Source organism: Lepus europaeus, chromosome X (genome assembly GCF_033115175.1).
Source record: "Lepus europaeus isolate LE1 chromosome X, mLepTim1.pri, whole genome shotgun sequence".
NCBI classification, from domain to species: domain Eukaryota; kingdom Metazoa; phylum Chordata; class Mammalia; order Lagomorpha; family Leporidae; genus Lepus; species Lepus europaeus.
This window is the reverse complement of record NC_084850.1, coordinates 128,656,252-128,680,919: the sequence shown is the minus strand read 5'-3', so window position 1 is coordinate 128,680,919 and position 24,668 is coordinate 128,656,252. Positions and strand designations below refer to the sequence as shown.

The 24,668-nt window shown below is 41.9% G+C and overlaps 1 protein-coding gene and 1 pseudogene across 3 annotated transcripts in view; one reads left to right on the top strand and one right to left on the bottom strand.

The window, feature by feature from the left end:
• RPS6KA3 (ribosomal protein S6 kinase A3) overlaps positions 1-24,668 on the bottom strand; it is a 112,069-nt gene that overhangs the window by 35,250 nt on the left and 52,151 nt on the right. For all 3 annotated transcript variants that reach the window (XM_062182943.1, XM_062182941.1, XM_062182942.1), the window contains 2 exons: positions 16,347-16,463; positions 6,101-6,182 (listed from right to left, as the gene is read on the bottom strand). In XM_062182943.1, coding sequence (XP_062038927.1) covers positions 6,101-6,182; positions 16,347-16,463 — 199 coding nt within the window. The remainder of the gene's footprint in view (positions 1-6,100; positions 6,183-16,346; positions 16,464-24,668) is intronic.
• LOC133753657 (protein lin-28 homolog A-like) lies at positions 10,462-11,051 on the top strand (annotated as a pseudogene).

Here is a 24,668-nt window from a genome sequence, read left to right as displayed (position 1 = left end):
ACCTTGTTGAAAACAAACAAGGCCGGCGCCGTGGCTTAACAGGCTAATCCTCTGCCTAGCAGCGCCAGCACACCGGGTTCTAGTCCCGGTCGGGGCACCGGATTCTATCCCGGCTGCCCCTCTTCCAGGCCAGCTCTCTGCTATGGCCCAGGAAGTCAGTGGAGGATGGCCCAAGTCCTTGGGCCCTTCACCCGCATGGGAGACCAGGAGAAGCACCTGGCTCCTGCCTTCGGATCAGCGCGGTGTGCCGGCTGCAGCGGCCATTGGAGGGTGAACCAACGGCAAAAAGGAAGACCTTTCTCTCTGTCTCTCTCTCTATCCACTCTGCCTGTCAAAAAAAAAAAAAAAAAAAAAAAAAAAAAAAAAAAAAAAGAACGAAAATAAACAGTGAGATCCACTCACTAAAGAATTCCTTGATTTTGCCTGAGGTAGGACTGCATAACAATCCTAATCTGGTTTCTTACTGCTTATGTAAAGACATAATGGTAAATACAAATTATCTCAATATCAGGACTTTTGATTGGTATGTACTAGCTCTTAAGAAGGTCAACTTCTAAGCCTTAAAACAGTTTGTTAATATTGACTCATGCTGGCAAGGCAACTAGATTCCTCTGGAATGATTTGTCTTATATAATAGTTATTGGATTTAAACCTTCCTTGACATGAACATGAGAGTGAACAAGAAGAAACGTTGCTTTTGTTTCTAGAACTATGTATCAAAAGTTGTTTGAGACAATGGTTTATAAAAACATTTTAGGCTGACAGACCACTTAAGGAGGACACAATATCCCACTAACTTGACCTTAATATCCCTGAGTTCCATTTAACTTGATTTACTGTATTAACAGGAACTCTAAAATATAAAGTCTTCTGGTTAAACTTTTATTTTTTACTTTCTTCCAAAACCCCAGTGAAATGACAGTAATCCAGTAGCTACCCTTTATCTACAAGCACTAAGTTCTAAGACCTATAGTGGATGTCTGAAACTACAGATGGCACCCAACCCTATATATACTGTGGTTTTTTTCCTATATATACATATCTATGAAACTGTTTGATGTATAAATTAGTACCAGTAAGAGATTAACTATAATACTAATAAAATAGAATAACTGTAACAATGGACTATAATAAAAGTGAGGTGAATATGGTCTCACTCTCAGAATATCTTATTGTACTTTCACCTTTGCTAAAGGAAGCACTTTATGGCTTCTTTTTGGCATATCTGAATTGCCAGCGTTGTCATTACTCCTGCGCTTTGGGACCATGCAGTACCACGACAGTCAATCTGATAACCCAAATGGCTACTAAGTGACTCACAGGCTGGTAGCATATAGAGCACAAACTGGACAAAGGGATGATTCATGTTCTGGGCAAGACAGCACATTTCATCACTCAGAATGGCATGGAATTTACAACTTATAAATTTTTAATTTCTGGAATTTTCCATCTAATATGTTCAGAATAAGGTTGACTGTGGGTTAACAGAAATTGTGGGTGGAGGTGGGGACTACTATAGGCATAAACCCACAAGGTCAAAGAGCAGGAGAGGGAGTAATAGAAGATGAGCAAGTTATAAATAACACAACAGGTCAGGAAAATCTAAAATCTAAGTCCAAGGAAGAAAGAGAAATGTGAAATAAGTAAATTCTTGCAATAGAACCCTTTTCAATTAGTTTTTAGTACCTCAGTCTTAAATGAAAAGACAACAAAGATTCCCAGGCATGTGAAGAAAGGCCCTAAATGTGAAAAGCATGAAAAATCAACAGAAAAAAATGAAAAGAAACAGGAAGAAACAAAACTCAACCTTCTAAATTCCAAAGGTTTATTTACTTATTTGACAGTCTGAGTGAGAGAGTGGGAGAGTGAGAAAAAGAGAGGAGAGGAGAGGAGAAGGGGGGGGAGGGGAGAGGAGAGAGGAGAGAGGAGAGAGGAGAGAGGAGAGGAGAGGAGAGGAGAGGAGAGGAGAGGAGAGGAGAGGAGAGGAGAGGAGAGATAGATATCTTTCATCCACTGGTTCACTCCCCAAACAGCTGTAACAAGGCAGGGGCTGGATTGCCCAGAAGCCAGGAGCCTGGAACTCCATCCGGTTCTCCTGTGTGGGTAACAGGGACCCAGGTACTTTGGCCATTCTCTGCTGCTTTCTCAGGCACACTAGCAGGGAGCTGGATTGGAAGCAGAGCAGTCAGAACTTGAATTGGCTGCTCTGATATGGGATGCTGGTATTGTAAGCAACGCTCAACCTGCTGTGCACAATGTTGGCCTCTATCCTTGTAATTTTAGTGACAGAACAAAAATGATATGGCATTCACGAAATAGGAAGCTTTAAATGGAATGGGGTAGGGGGAAGGAACAGGTATTCTTGACAAGTAAACAAGGAAAAAACCAAGAAACAGAGATAGAGTGCACAGATAAAAAGAGATGGCAACCAATTGTAAAGTATATCTTACATGTATGGATCCTGATCAAAACAAATTACATGAAGACAATTAGCAATTTGAATACGGACTCAGCATACATATGCTAATTTTACTGATATCATAGTAGAGCTGTATAATTTTAGGAGTCTATCTTGGAGAGATATATATACTAAAATATTCATGACAGAAATAGTACAGAGTCTGGGATTTGCTTCAATTACCAACAGGGGAAGGAGAATACAGATGAAAGAAGACTGACTATAAGTTGATAAATATTGAAGCAGAGAGAAGGGTATATGGAGCTAACTATATTCTTTAGTTTCTTCCTTAAATGTTTGACACTTCCTATAATGATAAATTTTAAAACATTTTTATTTATATAAGGTGAACACATTTCATGTATTTCATATACACAGATTTAGGAGCATAAAGATACTTCCCCCCTTACCCTCCCTCCCACCCACACTCCCACCTGAACTCCTTCTTTTCTTATTCTTTTAAATATTACAGTGACATACTTTCAGTTTATTTTATAATCATAAGCTTAACCCTAAGTAAAAAATTCAGCAAATCGTAAGAAAAAAAACCTTTTCCTCAACAGTAGAAACAAGAGCTGTAAACAATAACCATATCTCAAAATGCCAATTTTGCTCATATGTATTACATTTTTTTGTACTCTGTTAGTTACCAAAGATCAAGGAAAACGTATGACTGTTGTCTTTTTGGGACTGACTTATTTCATTAAGTAAATGGTTTCCAGTTGCACTAATTTTGTTGTGAAACATATGATTTCATAAAATTTTTAAAAACTGCATAATCAAAGAAAATTTAAAAATGATGGTAGAAATAAAGGTTTCTAAAAAACTTAGAAGACAGTTGATTATATTTTCCAGAAGTAGAAAAAATAAAATACAGGAGAGAGAAAAATAAAGAGTAAATAATAATCTAGAGGGTCCAACATGTCCAAAATCACAAAATGGAGAATGACAAAAAAAACTTTCCGAAATGGAAGAAATGAGTTTCCACATTGAATCGTATCACTCTGCTTCCAGAATGACAAATTAAAAAAAAAAAAAAACACTAAAGAATATACCAAATACATTTCAGAACACCAGGGATTAAGAGTTATCTGAAGACTTTCAAAGAGCAAAGGTGACTTGACACAAAGGATCAGGAGTCAGAATGGCCATAAGCTTCACCATCACAACACAGGAAACTAGAACACAATGGAAGTAATCTCTTCAAATATCTGAGGGAAAATTACTACGCTCTACCAAATTACAAATTCAGTGAGGGGGGCCAGCGTTGTGGCAGAGCCAGTTCCAGTCCTGGCTCTTCCACTTTCGATCCAGCTCCCTGCTAATGTGCCTAGGAAAGCAGCAGAAGATGGCCCAAGTGCTTGGGCCCCTGCTACCCACGTGGGAGCCCCAGATCAAGTTCTTTGCTCCTGGCTTTGGCCTGATCCAGCTCTAGCCATTGCAGCCATCTGGGGAGTGAACCAGCACATGGATGATCTCTCTCTCTCTCTCTGTAACTCTATGTATGTGTGTATTAATTTATGTACATATAGAAATTGAGGAGACAGAATAAAACTAACTGTACATTCACCCTTTCTGAGGTAACTACAAGAAGATGTGTTCTACCCAACCTAGAAAGTAAACTGAGAAAAAGGAAGGCATAGACTTTGGGGACTGAAACTGATCAGAGCAAAGATGTAAAGGAAATGTGATTCTGTATACCATCAGTTCTGCTGGGAACTTTTATAAAGCTGTAATAATGGCAAGATTCCTGGGAAGATGCCAGAAGGGAAATTGTATGTACGTAGCAGTATGAGATAACTAAAATCTAATATTCTATGTTATGAAGTAAACAGATTATGTCTCCAAATGAAAAGTCAAATCAAGAACTGTATTAAAAGACCGTTGAACATGAGGTACACGGCAAAAACAGGTAAGGATGAAAGTCATTGTCATTGGGGGGGTCAAGAACTAGCACGGCAGGAGGATGGCACTTGGAAAGGCAGAAGAAGATGGCCCAAGTACTTGGAATCCTGCCACCCACACAGGAGACCAGGATGGAGTTCCTGGATCCTGGCTTTGGCCTGGCCCAGATCTGGCTGTTGCAACCATTTGGGGCATGAACCAGCAGATGGAAGACATTTCTTCTCTGTCTCTGTATATCTGTCCCTATGCCTTTTCAATTAAACAAATAAAATCTTTTTTTAAAAAAAGAATTATCCAGCAGTCTATAATTCCAAAAAATAAAATACTTTCACTATTCTATGATCCCTTCCACAGTTTATATCTATATAATTCTACATACTTATAAAAGCCCAATCTCTTTTAATTTTTTACTGATATATTTTCATTAAGTTCACCTGTAGTTTTATTTAAGACATAGTACTTCATTTTACTACTATCCTTATATTAACTTTATTCTGAAATCCTTTAGGCAGAGGTTGTAATAGTATTTCCTTATTTAAAAAATTTCAACTGTGGTGGGTTTTTTTTTTTTTTGACAGGCAGAGTGGACAGTGAGAGAGAGAGAGACAGAGAGAAAGGTCTTCTTTTTTGCCGTTGGTTCACCCTCCAATGGCTGCTGCGGCCGGCGCATCTCGCTGGTCCGAAGCTGGGAGCCAGGTGCTTCTCCTGGTCTCCCATGCGGGTGCAGGGCCCAAGCACTTGGGCCATCCTCCACTGCACTCCCGGGCCATAGCAGAGAGCTGGCCTGGAAGAGGGGCAACCAGGATAGAATCCGGCGCCCCAACTGGGACTAGAACCTGGTGTGCCAGCGCCGCAAGGCGGAAGATTAGCCTGTTAAGCCACGGCGCCGGCCTCCTTTTTAAAAAAATTTATTTATTTATCTGAAAGAGCAACAGAGAAAGGAGGACAGACAGAGACAGATTTTCCACCTGCTGGTTCACACCCCAAATGGCTACAATAGCCAGGTCTGGGCCAGACTGAAACCAGGAGCCAGGAAAGCCATCCTGGTCTTCCACATTGATGGGAGGGATCCAGCTACTTGGGCCATCATCTGCTGCCTTCCCAAGTGCATTAGCAGGAAGCTGGATTGGAAGTGGAGCAGCCAGGACTTGAACTGGTACTCTGATATAGGATCCTGGCAGGCATTTCAAATGCTGGGCCACAACACAGGCCCATGGTATTTCTTATTAACTCTTCATTCCTTCAGCCTTTTAAAAAATGTTTATTTATTCTTCATCTACTTGAAAGGCAGAGTGACAGAGACTGACAGAGACAGTTCTGCTGGTTCACTCCTCAAATGTTCGCAACACCCAGGAGTATAGCTCAGAATAAAAACTTAGAGACCATAAATCAAGATGATAAAGTCCTTTATTCTATTATTCACCCAGTAAGTTTTTAAAAACATCATAATAATTATATTAACATGGAGATGAATCAAATCCAGTTTTAATCTTCTAAACTTCGATTTGCCTAAAGTCCAAGATAAATTTACAATTCTTCTCTAACAAGCCAACTCCCATTCCCACTTAGCTGTGCAACTCTCAGTGCAGCAAGAATAACTGACTGAAAGTCAGTCTAAATGTAAAGTAGGCAACAGGAATTCTTCAGAAGGTAACCAGACTGCCTGAGTCACATGAGTTCTGCGATCTTTCAGTTTGTTTCTAGGACACCAACATTACAAATGGCAGCAGCACTTACCTTTCAGTGTGGCCTTCTTCAATACCTTCATGGCATAAAGCTGTCTAGCATCAGAGCCTGAGATTTTTTTCACCAAGAAAACCTGTATTTTAATAAGAAAAATCAAATGGCCAAGTGTAACAAACTATATCTTTATTAAAATAAGAACCCCGCTGTAATATAGTTTATAATACAGATTCTGATGTAGATTATTTCCTTTAAAATGTATCAATTATAAATACGAAGTGGTTATACTTTTAACAGAGGTATCAACATAAGTGAATACATTTTTTAGTTTTGTTGTTTTGCCAATTCCCAAAGAGTATACAATACATTATGACAGAAAATTTAAACTATATACATAGCATTTAGAGGACAAAGAGTCCAAAGTGTTTACAGTGTAGCATAGTTGGGGATGGTTCTGCTTTTAACAAAACAACGTCTTCTGAGCCTCAAAACCATTATACAGGGATTCCTCTTGGCCAGTCTTCTGTTGATAGAATTATTCACTGATGAAATGTCTTTTCTATGGATAGACAGATGAAAACTACAAGCACATACCACTGCTGGGCAGAAAAACGACACTTAGATTGAAGAATCCTAGTCACAAATACTTGATGTGACTTAAGCCAGAACCCACATCCCCACTTTTACACAATCAAATTATTATACAACCAGAGCATTTAACAAAGTTTATAGGAAAACGGAATTATTTGGTGGAAAAAAATTTGAAATCCATGCAGTTCATGATACATGTTTTCCATGAACTTTTTAAAGACCCCACATATCCCTAAATATGAAGAGCATAATTCTCAGGTATGTATGTTATGGAGTTGTTGATTTTCTAAATAATTTTTATTACTTTCAAGATTGAATGTGTGGGATTTATGCAAAATGAATAAATTCTGCTAGAAATAATTCATGGTCATGCTATAACATGACTCCAAGACTTAATAAATACCCTTTGCTCATTTTGACCATTAAATTCATGATCCTTTCCATCAAACCTTTAAACAGACCTACTCAGTGGGTCCAAATTTCGTTTCCCCCGTAGCCGTTCTTTTGTATCAGTGTTCTTGAGCTGCTATAGATGGCAAGGAGAGAAGCAATAACCTAGAATTTTTATTTTTTATTTATTTATTTATTTTATTTATTTTTGACAGGCAGAGTGGACAGTGAGAGAGAGAGACAGAGAGAAAGGTCTTCCTTGTTGCCGTTGGTTCACCCTCCAATGGCCGCCGCACTGTGGCCGGCGTACTGTGCTGATCCCAAGGCAGGAGCCAGGTGCTTCTCCTGGTCTCCCATGGGGTGCAGGGCCCAAGCACTTGGCCCATCCTCCACTGCCTTCCCGGGACACAGCAGAGAGCTGGCCTGGAAGAGGGGCAACCGGGACAGAATCCGGCGGCCCGACCGGGACTAGAACCCGGTGTGCTGGCGCCGCAAGGTGGAGGATTAGCCTGTTGAGCCACGGCGCCGGCCTAACCTAGGATTAACTTTAGAGTCCATTCACAATGATCTGACTTAGCATGTTAGACTATTAGTATAAAATCTATAAAGGATCAATTCAACCGATTCTAGGGCAAGGTAAAGTTTCTCACTTTGAGAAACTGTGCCAAAGCAATGGGCAATGACTCTAAATCCAGTGAAGAAAACCACAACATGCACAGAAACCTTGATGTAGGGGGGTGATGCTCTCCTCCAATCACTCCCTTCCCCCTTACTAAGCCCCACTCTTTAGCTCCTCTCAGCCAGGTAGCTAGGAGCCAATCTAAGGAAAGAAAAACATTCTTAGGGCAGTTCTAAGGTGGAATTATGTTCAAATGTTAAAGTCAGAGATGAGTAATATTTTTGAACAGGAACAGATTGCAATTAGGTGGAGATAATTAGGATTTATCTGATATTTACTCATCCTGAAGATTTCCTAATTGAGCTGCTTTGTTCCATTCTGTAAGAAAAATTTTCTAAACTGTCAACAGTTGTATGAAAGTACTCAGAGTGTTTAGTTTGCACAGTACCTTCATAAGCTTTGTAACAGAGTATCACGACAATTTTGGGAGGCAGACCTACTATGCAATGTCTATAGTTGCGTAAACCAGGACTTAAAGAGGTTAAAGAATTTGCCCTCGGAGGCACTAGGACAAGAGTTGGGTCAGCCATCCAGTACTGTGCTTCTGCTCAGGCTGTTCTTTTTCTATCTCCTTTGGCTGGTGATCAGCCAAACCCAGCAGGAGCAACAGCAGTCCCGGCTGCCATGGAACCTTCCCCCATCACGGCATTTCTGACCTTTCTTACTCCCGCATGAAGCTATTCTAGGCAGTGACAGGTTATCCATGCTTCCTTGGCTTACAATGCTTTTTTAGGATGAGTAAGAAAGGAGTTGCCCTATTTTTAATGTTTGCTATTTATAGTAAGGTATTTAAATTACTTATAAAGGAATAAAGGGAAAAGCATGCTAATTCCTAGGAACTTAAATATTGTGTTCCCTGACTATGTATTATATAAAAATAAACCCAAATATTTGGCCTAATTAAGTACATGATAATACAATTTAATACCAGACATTATATACTTGACCTTATATCATTTAATTCTCACTACTACTCTGTAAGGTCCGGACTATTAGTCACACAATAATTCTTTCCAGAATTACATGCTAGGGCCTACACTACTGGTTTGACGCTGAGACAGTCAGTACGAAGCATGGCTCCTGCACTCAGAGATCACACAGTCTACTGAAGGAGACAGTCAATAAACAAATAATTACACAAATGAAAAACTGAAATTACGCTAAGAGCCACGAAGATGACGTACATAGTGTTCTGATGGCATAACACAGGACTATGACCTGGGCAGGATGGTAGGAAAGGCCACAGGTACAAGAGGAGCTGAGGAAGGAGCAGGGGTGGGCTAGTGTTTCAGGGTGAAGAGCATGTGGAAAGGCTTTCCAGTGGGTTTGAGCCTGGCATGCTTTAAGGACTGAAAAAGGCAGCTGATGTGGCCAGAACACGGAAGGTGAAAAAGTGTATGAACTGGTATTGGAGTGGTAGCTAGGGGTCTGACTGAGGGACTTCCAGCAATCTTAATTATTTTCCTTATCATAAAAGTGAAGGGAGGCTACTACTGATGGGTTAAGGGGTGGGGGTGGGGCTGTGTATAAGATTAGCTCATGCTGGGTGTCATGTAAATACTGGATTGTACAAAGAATAAATTTGGGATATACACTTAGGAGATTCCCTTTAACAAAGAGAATGGTGCAGCATATTCTGGAAAGGTGCCAGTAGAGGAGAAGACAGGCATGATTTAAGAAATCTTCCCCAGAAGATAAGGGAAAGGGACAATGTACACCAAGTATGAGATTAAAATTTTTGAGTGGACAAACTTTTAGTAACCAAAAATGACTAAATCATCCCCCAAAGTTATTAAGGGATGGGAACAGAAGAAAAGAGTAATGGGGAAAAACTGCTGAGCCCAAACTTGCTAAAATGTTCATGTGTGTGTGTGTCCATCCCATCCTTCTCCTCATACACCATGATTGTTTTGCCACACATTTGGAGATCACTCTTTATTACATTTTATTGAATTCTATAGCTTTCATTTTAAGCATATGCACGTATTCATTTGGTAAGTTAAAATAAAATATGGTTTGATGTTCCAAAAAAAAAAAAAATCTTTACTCAATCAACAGGACTTGATGACAGATGAGATCAGCCAGGGTGGAGGAGGGGGAGTACTATAAAGATATGTCAAGTATGTCTCCCAAATTTCTGGATTGCTTAACTGCAGTCATAGTGACAGAGGAAAATGAAATAGGGGTACAGTAGTATCATGAGTTTGGTCTTAGACATGCTGAATTGAAAGTGCCTTTGAGGCATGCAAATAGAATGAAAAATAAGCAGCTCTACATGAGAATTCAGAGCTTGAAGGAGCAATCTAGATTGCAGATGTAAATCTGTTACATCATGCGTATGTGAGTTACAAGGAAGATAGTGGGCACAGAGAGGAAATCAACTAGCAAAGACTGTAGAGGAGATGGAAGTCTAGAATGAAAACTCACCAACTTCAATGTTTAATGACTGGCCTGAAAAGGAAAACATAGCTTCAAGAGGTTAAGTAACTTGCTCAAGCACACACAGTGAATAAACAGAATAAAAACAAAAATAAACTGGATCCAAGTCTGGCCTAGGGGCCAAACTTGCAACCATCATGCTCTGCTGGCTGCTTAGTCTAGAGCTGGATTAAAAGCATTCTTTGGGTTTGAAAGAGGTTAACAATGGTAACAAATTACCTATGTTAGCCAAGAATTGCTGAATAGGCCTCTGGACTTCTCTGGGGCCAGCAGCCAACCGACTAGGGGCCCAGGGCCACAGGCTCAGCTGATGACCATGAGCTCAGTGTCCAACCAGCAGTTTGCAGATGGCTACACCGAGGCAGCAGAGGACATGGCCTGGTTGGCAGATGAGCTGCAGGGACTTCAGAGGGCTGCCATCTGTAAGTGCTTCAATGTGTGTGCGGACTGGGTTTGGCTTCCTGTCCGTGACTGCCTGTGCTGGGGTCGTGCTCAAGCGTGCACACATAGTAAGCTGAACGTGGAAAGCTTCCGGAGCCTGAAGGAGGGTGAAGCAGTGGAGTTCACCTTTAGGAAGTTCGCCAAGGACCTGGAAGCCATCCTTGTCACTGGGCCTGATGGGGTATTCTGTACTGGGACTGAGAGGTGGCCAAAGGGGAAGAACATGCAGAAGCGCAGGTCTAAAGGAGACAGGTGCTACAACTGTAGAGGTCTAGATCACCAGGCCAAGGGATGCGAGCTGCCCCTGAAGCCCAAGAAGTGCCACTTCCACCAGAACATCAGCATATGGTGGCCTTGTGCCCCTTGAGGGCCCAGAATGCCCCCAGCTCCCTGGGAAAGCCAGCCTACTTCCAGGACAATGAAGAGATCCACAGCCCTGCCCTGCTCCCTGAGGCCCAGATTTGAGCCACAGTGGGGGGGGCTCTTCTGTTGCTATCAGGAAGTTTCAAGGAGCAGGCATCAACCCACAGTGGAGACAGTGGGGACAGGGTGTGCTGCAGGGTAGCTGGCACTGCCATGAATCTCAGGCTGGGGTTCATAGCATCATCCCCTTTTCCCCCTTGCTGGGAGGAGGGGTGAGGCAAAGGAATTCCAAACCAAGATCTATCTAAATACAAGTGAGGGCCTTGAGGGGGACATCAACCTATAACCTGCATGCTTTCCTGGAGGCCCCACATTCAACATCTAGAAAGTAGCAGCTTTAGAAAGTAGCCTGGATGGGAAAGTCACTTTCGTTTCAAGAAAGACATGGAAGCCGGCGCCGCGGCTCACTAGGCTAATCCTCCACTTTGCGGCGCCGGCACACCGGGTTCTAGTCCCGGTCGGGGCACCGGTCCTGTCCCGGTTGCCCCTCTTCCAGGCCAGCTCTCTGCTGTGGCCAGGGAGTGCAGTGGAGGATGGCCCAAGTCCTTGGGCCCTGCACCCCATGGGAGACCAGGATGAGCACCTGGCTCCTGCCACTGGATCAGCGTGGTGCGCCGGCCGCAGCGTGCCTACCGCGGCAGCCATTGGAGGGTGAACCAACGGCAAAGGAAGACCTTTCTCTCTGTCTCTCTCTCTCACTGTTCACTCTGCCTGTCAAAAAAATAAAAATAAAATAAAAAAAGAAAAAAAGAAAGACATGGAATAATACTTCCCTTGCCATGATGAAAAGATTGGTTGTTGGACCAGATTACTGGACCCAACCCACAAGCTGCTGTACTCTGTAGGAGAGAATCTCAGGAGTAAGACAGGGTTTTCCACATCTCGTTTCCTCATAACACAATTCTGGGACAGTGTGTTGGGAACTGTCTCAGACAAAGGGTTTGATGACTGGCAAAAAAGGTGGTTAGGGCAAATGCCATAGACCCGCAGCTGCTAAGCCCTCTGCCACCCATTTTGGACCAATATGATTTATTTATTTGCACCTAGGGTGTCACTTTCTCCAGGAAGCCAACTGCACTGTATGCAAATGACATATCTTGTACATTTTAACTTTTTTCTTAATATAAATATTCTGTCTTTGTATTTTTGTATATTTTAACATAAGGCCCTCATTCCTGCACTGTGTCCTCAGGCACATGAGTAACTTCAGGGATAAGTCGGTAGCAGCTCCAGGTTGCATAGGAATACCGCTCCAGGAAATACTTTGCTCCCCACGGAGAGCAACTATTTGGAAAGCACAGTGTGCCAATTAGAGCTGGCTTTTTTTGGGGGGGGGGGGGCAATAGTGTCCTCTTGAAACTCCCACCACCTTGAAAATGTTTCATGAAAGATGAGGTGTGAATTGGGTTGCCCCATGACTTGATCTCCTCCTGGAAGATTGAAAATTAGTCTATGTTAAATCAACGACAGGAGTCACTATGCACTTGCTCTCCATGTATGACTTCTTTCCTTAATGTGTTATATTGAGAATTAACAGTAAAACTAGTCTTCAAACAGTACTTTTATACTTTGTGTGCCTGTGTAGGTGCAGTCTGTTGGAATCTTTACTTAGTATAGAGCTGATCTTCTGTATATAAAGATAATTAAAAATGAATCTTAATGAAGAATGGGATGGGAGAAGAAGTAGGAGGTGAGACAGTTTGGGGGTGGGAGGGCGTGTATGGGGGGGGGAACAGCTGTAATCCAAAAGTTGTACCTATGAAATTTATATTTATTAAATAAAAGCTTTCAATTTAAAAAAAAAAAAAAGAAAAAAGAAAATCAGCCTAAACAGGAAGAAGTGACACAGAGAAGTTGAGAGGCTGAGGCAGAGAGGAAACCATGGTTAGGGTTGCCTGATTCTAGTATACAGGTCTTTTGCTTCATGTAACAGAGGCATCCTTCACCAGATTAGGCCAGGCCCACTATGCACAACAGGGTGTGTGTATGTGTGTGAAAAATGTGAGCTGGTAAGGATGAGTTTGAAGACTAATACCTCTGTACCCATCCTGTATTGTCCAGGAATAGGCACATGAAGCAAGGATTAAAATCCTTAACCTATCTAAATTCTTGGCTTTGAGGCAGACCCATACATGAAGGTCTCACAGCGTAAGGAGCCAGTGTTTTGTTCTGTGACAGTAGTGATTACTGTGTCATGGTAACTAAAGGAGAAAAAGGGGGTTTTGTTTACATGCTGAGAGATCACCAGAAATCTACCTCACTGTGTTGAAATGGGACAGATGCAATAGAACACACTGGGTGGTGTGTGTCTAATCCTGGGTTCCTCCTTCCCCAAACGCTGCTCCCCTCTGCTTATTCTATTTGTCTGGGCTTTGTAAGACTTCACTGAGTCTCTGAGTTGGTGATTACTAGGTGACTTTTTTGTGTAAATGTGTGTTGGTCTTTCTCCATGCTCTTTTCCGGCTTCATTGTTTACAAACTTCTTTTTATATTGTGAGAAAAATAGCCAAAGCATCTTGGTAAATTTTGTACAGGCAAAAGGATCTGAAACATAAGTTGGAGGGGGGGAGGTTCTTCTTGAAGTGGGGACCTTAAATCATCTTTACTTTTGTGTTCCCCTTCCCCTCTCCTATTTTGGATCTACCCTTAAAACTTGACTCCTACCCTACCCTCTTCTTCATACCCCCATCCACAAAAGGAAACCTACACACCCACACACATAAATGTTCAGTTCTTGAGATATCTCCACAACTCTAAAAGGATTCATGCAAAATTACTGAATTGGAAACCTCCATCCCTTGTTCCCAATGTCCTGAGGCAAGACTATTTCTTGATGTGATTTATGCCAAAAACTTAAGATACTGATGTATTTGGATAGTTCAAATCTACTTAATTTGTATCCTAAAGAAGAGAAGCAACTGGGGACCTTCTGTGTAGGAAGTGGGGTTTGGAGACCAAGGGGACTATGAGTATATATCCAAGTCACTCAGGAACTTTTATGTAGGTGGAAAAACATGTTAAAGTGGCTACAAGGCTGTTTGATAGGAGACAAATTAACTCCATGTTTAATGCTAGAAACCAAAGCTTTGTATGAAATTTTCAAATATGGGGAGGGAGGAGGGTACGAAAGCTTGTGCCTGTTTTTTCACTGACTCCTCCTTCCCATCAGTCCTGAACTGTAAGAGACTAAGCTTCCTTGGCCCCATCACTGGGGCGTGTTTATTTGATGGTTGATTTTTCTGTACTGGGTACTTCCTTTTCCATTTTTTAGTCACTTTGTAATACATCATGCTAACTCCCAATCCCCCCCTTTTTTGGGGGGGGGGAGATAATACAATGAATAAATCAAGACTTCTTTGGTACTGAAAAAAAGTAATTGATAAAGAGGCCCACTAAAATACACATCAGAGTTAACTTGGTGCTGCTTTGAATCTGGCAAAGCCTATCTTCAAATGTTTTCTTACTGAGAAGTGATAAGGAATCACTGCACTGTGAAAGTTGAGTGCAATCTTATAATTTCCCTCCAGCTAAGAAAGGACTAGACAGATCAGGCAGCAGTAATTATAATGGTGTACTTTTCACACAGCACAAGGACTGCTTAAAGAAAACTGACAAAGATGTTGCATCTTCTGGAACAATGTTACTTATTTGGGAAAATATTTTTTACATGAAAACAACAATGTTATTAAATAGAGTGCAAACTTTGCATTCATTTTGAAGACAAGCCATAAGCTGTGGGCATTTGTTGAGCAGATTAAGTGCCACTTGGGACACCCATATCCTATATCAGAGTGTCTGATTCAAGTTTGACATACTCTGATTCTATTCCAGTTTCTGTTGATGAACACTCTGAAAGGCAATGCATGATGGGTCAGGTAACTGGACTACTCTCACCCACATGGGACAATCATTTTGAGCTCCAGGCTCCTGGCTGTTACGGATGTTTGGGTAGCAAGCCAGTGGGTGAAATATCAAGCTCTCTCTCTTTCTCTCTGACTTTTGAATAAAATGGAAACTAATAAATTTTTTTTATTTTTATTTTTATTTTGACAGGCAGAGTGGACAGTGAGAGAGAGAGACAGAGAGAAAGGTCTTCCTTTGCCGTTGGTTCACCCCACAATGGCCGCCGCAGCTGGTGCGCTGCGGCCGGTGTACCACGCTGATCCAGTGGCAGGAGCCAGGTGCTTCTCCTGGTCTCCCATGGGGTGCAGGGCCCAAGCACTTGGGCCATCCTCCACTGCACTCCCTGGCCACAGCAGAGAGCTGGCCTGGAAGAGGGGCAACCGGGACAGAATCCGGCGCCCCAACTGGGACTAGAACCTGGTGTGCCGGCGCCGCAAGGCGGAGGATTAGCCTAGTGAGCCACGGCGCCGGCTTATTAATAAAATTTTTTTAAAAATTCTAGTTGCTGGCACTGTAGCATAGTGAGTAATGCTACCACTTGCAGTACTGACATTCCATATGGGCGCTGGTTCGAGTCCTGGCTGCTCCACTTCCAATCCAGCTCTCTGCTACAGCCTGAGAACCCTACACCCATGTGGGAGACCCAGAGGAAGCTCCTGGCTTCAGATGGGCCCAGCTCCAGCTGTTGTGGCCATTTGGGGATTGACCAGGGTATGGAAGACCCCTTTCTCTGTGTCTCCATTTCTCTCTGCGACTCTGCCTTTCAAATAGATAAAAAATCTTAGATAAAATGAGTACGAAGTGAATACCCCCAATTTACTAAAATTTCCAACATACTTTTTTCTTTTCTTTTTTTAAAACTTTTATTTAATAAATATAAATTTCCAAAGTACAGCTTTTGGATTATAGTGGCTCCCCCTCCCCATAACTTCCCTCCCAGCCGCAACCCTCCCATCTCCCACTCCCTCTCCCATTCCATTCACATCAAGATTCATTTTCAATTATCTTTAAATACATAAGATCAATTTAGTATATATTAAGTAAAGATTTCAATTGTTTGTACCCACACAGAAACACAAAGTGTAAAGTACTGTTTGAGTACTAGTTATACCTTTAATTCACATTGTATAACACATGAAGGACAGAGATCCTACATGGGGAGTAAGTGCACAGTGACTTCTGTTGTTGACTTAACAAATTGACACTCTTGCTTATGGCATCAGTAATCACCCTAGGCTCTAGTCATGAGTCCAACATACTTTTCAATGAATTTCTTCATTATCCCACACTTACACATAGTGAAAAATGTAAACAACATAGAAAATACCACCGGTAGGGAGAATAATAGCATTTCATAAAATATTTATTTTCCTATGTGTACAAAATATACATAAACTACAAAACAACTTTAAAAAGCATGCATACATGACTTACCTTTCCAAATGATCCCTGTCCTAATACTTTTAAAAGCTCAAACTGGGAAGGATCTGCCTTTTCATGACCTTCCTTTACATGATGTGTGATTGCAATTTCTTTGATACTGCCTTCTTCCTGTAGAGGCAAATAAACAGGGATAAAACAGATGTAGAGCTACTTTCTATTGCCAGAAATTAATTAATAATTTAGCATAGCATACTAGAAATCCTCAAACTGATATACAGAAGCCACCTTTTACTGACCCACCAAGCAAATAGAAAACATACACCAAGCAAATACACTCCCTCTAAAAACAAAAAACAAAACAAAACAAAACAAAAAAACAACAAAGACTTATTTATTTATTTGAAAGTCAGTTACCCAGAGAGAGGAGAGGCAGAGAGAGAAAGACAGAAGGGTCTTCCTTCCACTGCTTCACTCCCCAATTGAAGCAAATGCTGGAGCTGCACCGATCCAAACCCAGGAGCCAGGAGCTTCTTCCTGGTCTCCCATGTGGGTACAGGGGCCCAAGTACTTGGGCCATCCTCTGCTGCCTTCCCAGGCCATAGCAGAGAGCCTGATTGGAAGTGAAGCAGCTAGGACTCGAACCGACACCCATATGGGATGTCCAAACTGCAGGCAACGGCCCTACGCTCTATGCCACAGCGCGGGCCCCACAAGTACACTTTGAAGCAAAATGTCAGAGAAAGAATGATATCAGCTCACTATGCAGGTCAATTTAACATACACATGACATTAGCACTTCCAATTACTTCTTCAGACTCCTTATTGGAGATCATTAAAATAAGGACAAGAAGTCTGAAAATAAAAGATCAATCTGTGGTGCTCTGTCGTGTGGTTGTACTAAGAAAAACCAATGCTACATTAAAAAAAAAAAAAAAAACTCTGATGTTCATCAACTGGTGATTGGATAAAGAAATTATTATATATATGTGTATGTGTATACACACACACACACACATTATGGAATACTACTCAGCTGTAATAAAAAAAATGAAACCCTGTCTTTTCCAACAAAACGGAAACTGGAAACCACTATACTCAGTGAAATCAACCAGTCCCAAAAAAAAAACAGATACCGTATGTTTTCCCTGATCTATGGTAACTAACAAAGTACCTAAAATGTATGTATTGGGGTAAAATTGCCATTTTGAGATCTGATGATCTTTCACAGCCCTTGTCGCCTCTCTTGAGAAGGGTGTTTTTATTTTCCCTTCATACTATTTTTTTTTAAGATTTATTTTATTTATTTGAAAGACAGAGTTACAGATAGAGGCAGAGACAGAGAGAGGTCTTCCAATTGCTGGTTAACTCCCCAGATGGCCACAACGGGCAGAGCTGCGCCAATCCGAAGCCAGGAGCCAGGAGCTTCTTCCGGGTCTCCCATGCGGTGCAGGGGCCCAAGAACTTGGGTCACCCTCCACTGCCTTCCCAGGCCATAGCAGAGAGCTGGATCAGGAGAGGAGCAGTCGGGACTAGAACTGGCGCCCACATGGGATGCCAGTGTTTCAGGCCAGGGATTTAACCCGCTGCGCCACAGCGCCAACCCCTATACTATTTGTTGAACTCTTTACTTAGAGTAGGGTTAATCTTATGAGTAAAAAGTAAACTGAAAATAGATCTTTGTAAAAATTAAGAATGTGAATAAGAGAGGGAGGAGGAAGAAGGGCAGGAGTGTGGGCAGGAGGGAGGGTAGGATGGGAACAATCACTATGTTTCTAAACTTGTATATGTGAAATATATGAAATTTGTATACCATAAATAAAATTTTAAAAATCTGAAGGCCAGTGTTGTGGCGTAGCAGATAAAGCTGGTGCTAGTTCGAGTCCAGCCTACTCCACTTCTGATCCAGGTCTCTACTGATGGCCCGGGAAAAGCACCAGAAGATAGCCCAATTACTTGGGCCCCTGCCTCCCACATGTGAGACCCGAATGAAGCTCCTGGCTTCAGCCTAACCTAACCCTGGCCAGTGTGGCTACCTGGGGAGTGAACCAGCAGATGGATCTCGGTCTCTCTGTAACTCTTCCAAATTAATAAGTAAACCTTAAAAAAAAAAATAACAACTTGTTCAATCAGGAGAGGGGCTGAAAAATACTCCAGGGTAAACTTGGAGACTTCTGTGCTCAGTACAGCCATTTAATTAAGTACACTGAATCTTTATCTGCTTGGAATACTTTCTGTTACGGAATGACCTGGGATCTGTGAGGAGAGAAAGGAGTAACTCCAAAATACAAAATCAGAAAAGATTTAACATTTGGACGGCACAGAAAAGAAAAAAAAGACTGTTCAGTGTGGTTGAACAGTGAAGGTATCTGGGTTAAGAGGATTTTTGAGGGAGGGTGTTGGAACTCAGAGAACAAAATACATATGTATATAGGATTTTACTTATTTTTGTTGAGATCAGAAGATTAAGTAGACCTTATTTACATGAGACACATACCATGTGATAGCCAAAAACTTCAATAATGTGAAACCAGAAACATAAGCCTATCAAATAAAGATGATCAGCTCTATTTTGTTGACTGTAATGTTATCCTTTTCTAGGTACATCAGTACTATTAGTAGTATCTAAATGTGTTATACAAACTATTCTTGTTACTATTATATTCCATCCAAACACTTGAGCTCAATTAACATTTTCTGAGCTACTCACAGAAAGTTGGTAATCTAAGGAATTAGCAAGAGTTTTCACAAAGATGTAACAGGATATCTTAACATGGTAGCTTTTTTTTTTTTTATTTGAAAGTCACAGTATCAGAGAGAGAGGGGGTAACAAAGAGATCAATCTTCCATCTGCTGGTTCACTTCCCAAAAGACTGTAATGGCCATGGTTGGGCTAGGCTGAAGCCAGGAACCATGAGCTTCATCCAGGTCTTCCATATGAGTATAGGGGCCCAAGGACTTGGGCCATCATGCGCTACTTTCCCAGGTACATTAGCAGGGAGCTAGACTGGAAGTGGAGCAGCTGGGACTTGAACCAGTGCCCATACGGGATGCAGGTGCTGCAGAAAAGTGGTTTAACCCCCTGTGCCACAGCACCAGCCCAACATGGTAGCTTTTAAACAAGAATAGCACAAGGGAGGAAAAAAGCTTCCAGAAGAGGAAAAGAATCCAAGAGTATCATTTTACTTTCTAAGAGGCTGGACATTTATAGATAATTTTACTATTTAACCTAGGCAGCTTATTCATTTTGAACTCTCTCAAAACTACGGCAACAATAATGAAATAATATTGGTTTAGTTCTTGGTTTTGTAATTTCCCATTATCACCTTTAATTTTCAATAATCCTGTATAGTAGATATCAGGGTAGAAACAAGCACTAGCTGAATCTAAGATGTTACCTCTTCCTGGGTACTCCTCTCAAAAAGGGGGAAGTAGAGGAGGAGAGGGAGGGAGGGAGGGAGGGAGAGAGAGATCTTCCAACTATTGGTTCACTCTCCAGATGGGGCGAAAAGGCCAGGGCTGGGCGAGGCTGAAGCCAAGAGTCAGGAGCTTGTTCTGGCTCTCGATGTGGGTACAAGGGCCCAATCACTTGAGCCATCTTCTGCTGCTCTCCCAGGGCATTAGCAGGGACCTAGATTGGAAACAGAACAACCAGAACCCAAGCCTGTGCCTATATGGGATACTGGCGTCGCAGGCAGCGGCCTCTCCTCCCCACTTTTTTTTAAAAATATTTGTTTTATTTATTTGAAAGGCAGAGTGACAGAGAAGAAGGCAAAGACAGAAAAAGAGATCTTTCAATTGATGGTTCACTGCCCAAATGGCTGCAAGAGCCGGGGCTTGGCCAGGCTGAAGCTAAGAGTCCCTAATGCCATCTGGATCTTTCATGTAAGTGGCAGGGGTGCAAGTACCTGGGCCATCTTCTACTGGTTTCCCAGGTGCGTTAGCAGGAACCTGGATTGGAAATAGAGCAGCTGGGAGTGGTCCCTCTGTTTCTGCTCTCTGAAAATCTTATTTTAAAATAAATTTCAAAAAAGTATCCTTTTTCTTAGTGCTTTTTTTCTTTTAAAAATTTATTTATTTTATATGAAAAGCAGAGAGAGCAAGAGCAAGAGGCTGATCTTCTATTCACTGATTAATTTCCCAAAAGCCTGAAAACAGGATGAAGCTGGAGGTGGAAATGCAACCCAGGTCTCCCACATGGGTGGCAGGGACCCAGCTACCTGAGCCATCACTTGCTTCCTCACAGGGTCTACATTAGCAGGAAGCTAGAATCAGGAGCTGGGATTCAATCCCCGGCACTTTGATATTGGAGGCAAGTATCCCAACTGGCATCTCAATCCCTATGCCAAATGCCTGCTCTCTCTCTTTTTCAAAGCATCTTCCTCTATTCCCTACCCTCACCCTCATGCCAAACATCTTTGAGGATATAAACTAGAATTAAAAAAAATATATTTTCTAAACTGAGGTTCAGGAGCACAGAAAATTTTCTTGGAGGTAGAGAGATTAATTCCTGTGGCAAGTTTGACATCGGCCCAAGTTGCAAAAACTTGCCACTACTTTATCCTGAACCTATTTTTATCTGTCCCTTCTAAATTTAGAATCTATGTCCTAAAATTTTACTAATTACAACAGCAAATTATTTTCTATTTACTTTGATATATATGCAAAGTTGTAGTAGTACAATAGGTAAAATATCCTTGCTTGGTGATCCCAATGCCCAGACTACGCTTCATGTCATTAAGTCATTGCCTCATTAGGATTTTAGAAATGTATCTGAGGCCCAACTAGGACATACTATTCATGCTTGGGCAATCTTGGACAACAGGTGGGAAAACAGCAATGTGCTCTTCTAGCTCATACCAGGAATCCAATGAGATGGATGCAGAAAGAACTATCAAATTTCTGAAGACACAGATAGACCCAAGAACAGACTGCCACATGCATGTGACACACATATCTTATGTCACCTGATCACTTGTTCCCAAAATAAATTTGCCACATGAAAACAAAAACTACAACTTGACAGCTTGGAACACTATGGTTTTATCTTTAAGTACATAGTGAAGCAGCTACGGTTTTACAGAAAAAGAATTTTGTCAAAATGAAGCATAGATATGTCACATCCATATTAATTACTCTGTGAGGCTCACATGATTTTATATTCTCTGGTACAATTGTATTTTATTTTTTGAAGATTTATTTACTTATTTGAAAGAGCGTTACAGAGAGAGAGAGACAGATAGACACACACACACACACACACAGAGAGAGAGAGAAATCTTCTGTCTACTGGCTCAACCTCCAGATAGTCACAACAGCCAGGAGCCAGGAGCTTCACCAAGTCTCCCATATGGGTGGCAGAGGACCAAACTACTTAAGCCATCTTCTCCTGCTTTCCCCAGGCTAATAGCAGGGAGTTGAATCAGAAGTGGAGGAGCTGGGACCTGAACAGGCACCCATATGGGATGCTAGTGTCACAGCCAGTGGCTTTACCTGCTACACCACAATGCTAGCCCTCAGTGCAACTATAGTTTAAGTGGTACTTTTTTTTGGGCCGGCACATCCCATATTGGCGCTGGTTCAAGTCCCTGCTGTCCCACTTTATATCGAGCTCTCTGTTATGGCCTGGGAAAGCACTGGAGGACGGCCCAAGTCCTTGGGCCCCTGCAGCCCCGTGGGAGACCCAGAAGAAGCTCCTGGTTCCTGGCTTCTGATCGACATGGCTCCGGCCTTTGCAGCCATCTGGGGAGTGAACCATCGGTTGGAAGACCTCTCTCTCTCTGCTTCTCCTTCTCTCCTCCTCTGTGGCCAATTGGGGAGTGAACCAGCAGATGGAAGACCTCTGTCTCTCTCCTCCTCCTCTCTGTGTGTAACTTTGACTTTCAAATAAACAAATCTTTTTTTAAAAATGGTACTTTTTAAATTTTTTATTTTTATTATTATTTTTTATTACAACTGCTTTTCACCACTTACAATACACTCCAGATTGTTATTTTTACAAAAATTAATAAGTAAGGTCTGATTGCAGGCAAAATTTCTAAGCTGGCCATGGATCTACATTATGATTCTACACCAGGGTAGGCTTTATTAAGAAGGTGCTACATGAGCAAAGATCTGAAGGAGGTGAGGAAGTCAACCACCTGGGAGAAGCACATTCCAGACACAGGAACAAGTCAGGGCAAGGGCCAGAATGGGAACACATCTGGAGACCAGTGTTTGGATCAGAGTGTGAAAGAGAAGAAGAGAAGAAAGACGTTAGAGAAGGAACTAAAACTCAGGAAGCTCTCATGCTTTGCTTCCTCTTGATTGGCTGGTTCCAATGAAAATACTTCTGACTTATGACATATCATATTGACAGCATTCCTTTTTCTTAGATGGCAATTCAAATTACAACCAAGGTGCTCTGCTAAGCATTAGAGACACTAAGATAAAGAGTGTCTTGGGGCTGACGCTGTGGTGTAGCGGTTCAAGCCACTGCCTGCAGTGCCAGCATCCCATGTGGGTGCCAGTTCGTGTCCTGGTTGTTCCTCTTCTGATCCAGCTCTATGCTATGGCCTGGGAAAGCAGTAGAAGATGGCCCAAGTGCTTGGGCCCCTGCACCCGCATGGGAGACCCGGAGGAGGCTCTTGGCTCCTGGCTTTGGATTGGCTCAGCTCCGGCTTCTGTGGCCATTTGGAGGGTGACCCATCAGATGGAAAACCCCCACTCCCCCTCTGCTTCTCTGTAGCTCTGCCTTTCAAATAAATATATGAATCTTAAAAAAAAAAAAAAGAGTACCTGCCTTCAGGGGCCGGCATTTGGCCTAGTGGTTAAGCTGCTGGTTAAGATGTCCATGTCCCTGCTCAATTGGACTTGACCCAAATGGTGGAGTTAGAAATGTGCCAGGGGATTCCAATACAATCTCATCAGGGTGGCATGTACCAATGCCATCTCACTAATCCAAGTGATCAATTTTAGTTCACAATTGATCACACTGATAGGTCTAAGAGTCAAAGGGATCACACAAACAAGACTAGTGTCTGCTAATATTAACTGATAGTATCAAAAAAGGAGAGAACGATCCATCATGGAAAGTGGGATGCACAGCAGACTCATAGAATGGCAGATGTCCTAAACAGCACTCTGGCCTCAGAATCAGCCCTTAAGGCATTCAGATCTGGCTGAAGAGCCCATGAGAGTATTGTAGGCATGGAAAGCCAAGACACTCTGGCAAAACAAAACAAAACAAAACAAAAACCAAAAAAAAAAAAAAAAAAGAAGAAGAAGAAGAAGAAGAAGACCTAAATGAAAGATCTCTGCGAGTGAGATCCCAGTGGAAAGAATGGGGCCATCAAAGAAGGAGGTACCTTTCTCTGAAGGGAGGAGAGAACTTCCACTTTGACTATGACCCTGTCAGAATAAGATCGGTGTTTAAATTTTAACTGAAAGGTGATCCCTGTTAAATTTAAGAGTGGAAAAAGAGAGGGAGGAGATGTACAATTTGGGACATGCACAATCAGACTTGCCGCAAATGGTGGAGTTAGAAATGTGCCAGGGGATTCCAATACAATCCCATCAAGGTGGCAGGTACCAATGCCATCTCACTAGTCCAAGTGATCAATTTCAGTTCACATTCGATGGTTCTGATAGGTCTAAGAGTCAAAGGGATCACACAAACAAGACAAGTGTCTGCTAATACTAACTGATAGAATCAAAAAGGGAGAGAAAGATCCAACATGGGAAGTGGGATGCACAGCAGACTCATAGAATGGCAGACGTCCTAAACAACACTCTGGCCTCAGAATCAGCCCTTAAGGCATTTGGATCTGGCTGAAGAGCCCATGAGAGTATTGTAGGCATGGAAAGCCAAGAAACCATGGAAAAGAAAAAAAGAAGAAGACCTAAATGAAAGATCTCTGCGAGTGAGATCCCAGTGGAAAGAACGGGGCCATCAAAGAAGGAGGTACCTTTCTCTGAAGGGAGGAGAGAACTTCCACTTTGACTATGACCCTATCGGAATATGACCAAAGTCAGCGAACTCTAAAGGCTTCCATAGCCCTGGCAACTCATGACTAGAGCCTAGAGAGATTACTGACGCCATGAACAGGAGTGTTAAGTCAGCAACAGGAGTCACTGTGTACTTACATCCCATGTGGGATCTGTCCCTAATGTGTTGTCTAATGTGCAGTGATGCTATAACTAGTACTGAAACAGTATTTTTACACTTTGTGTTTCTGCGTGGGTACAAACTGATGAGATCTTTACTAATTATATACTGAATCGATCTTCTGTATATAAAGATAATTGGAAATGAAAAAAGGAAAAACCTGGTGTTAAATTGGAAATGGCATAGAAAATTTATTTTAAAAAAAATATATTATGTAAGATCTCTGTCTT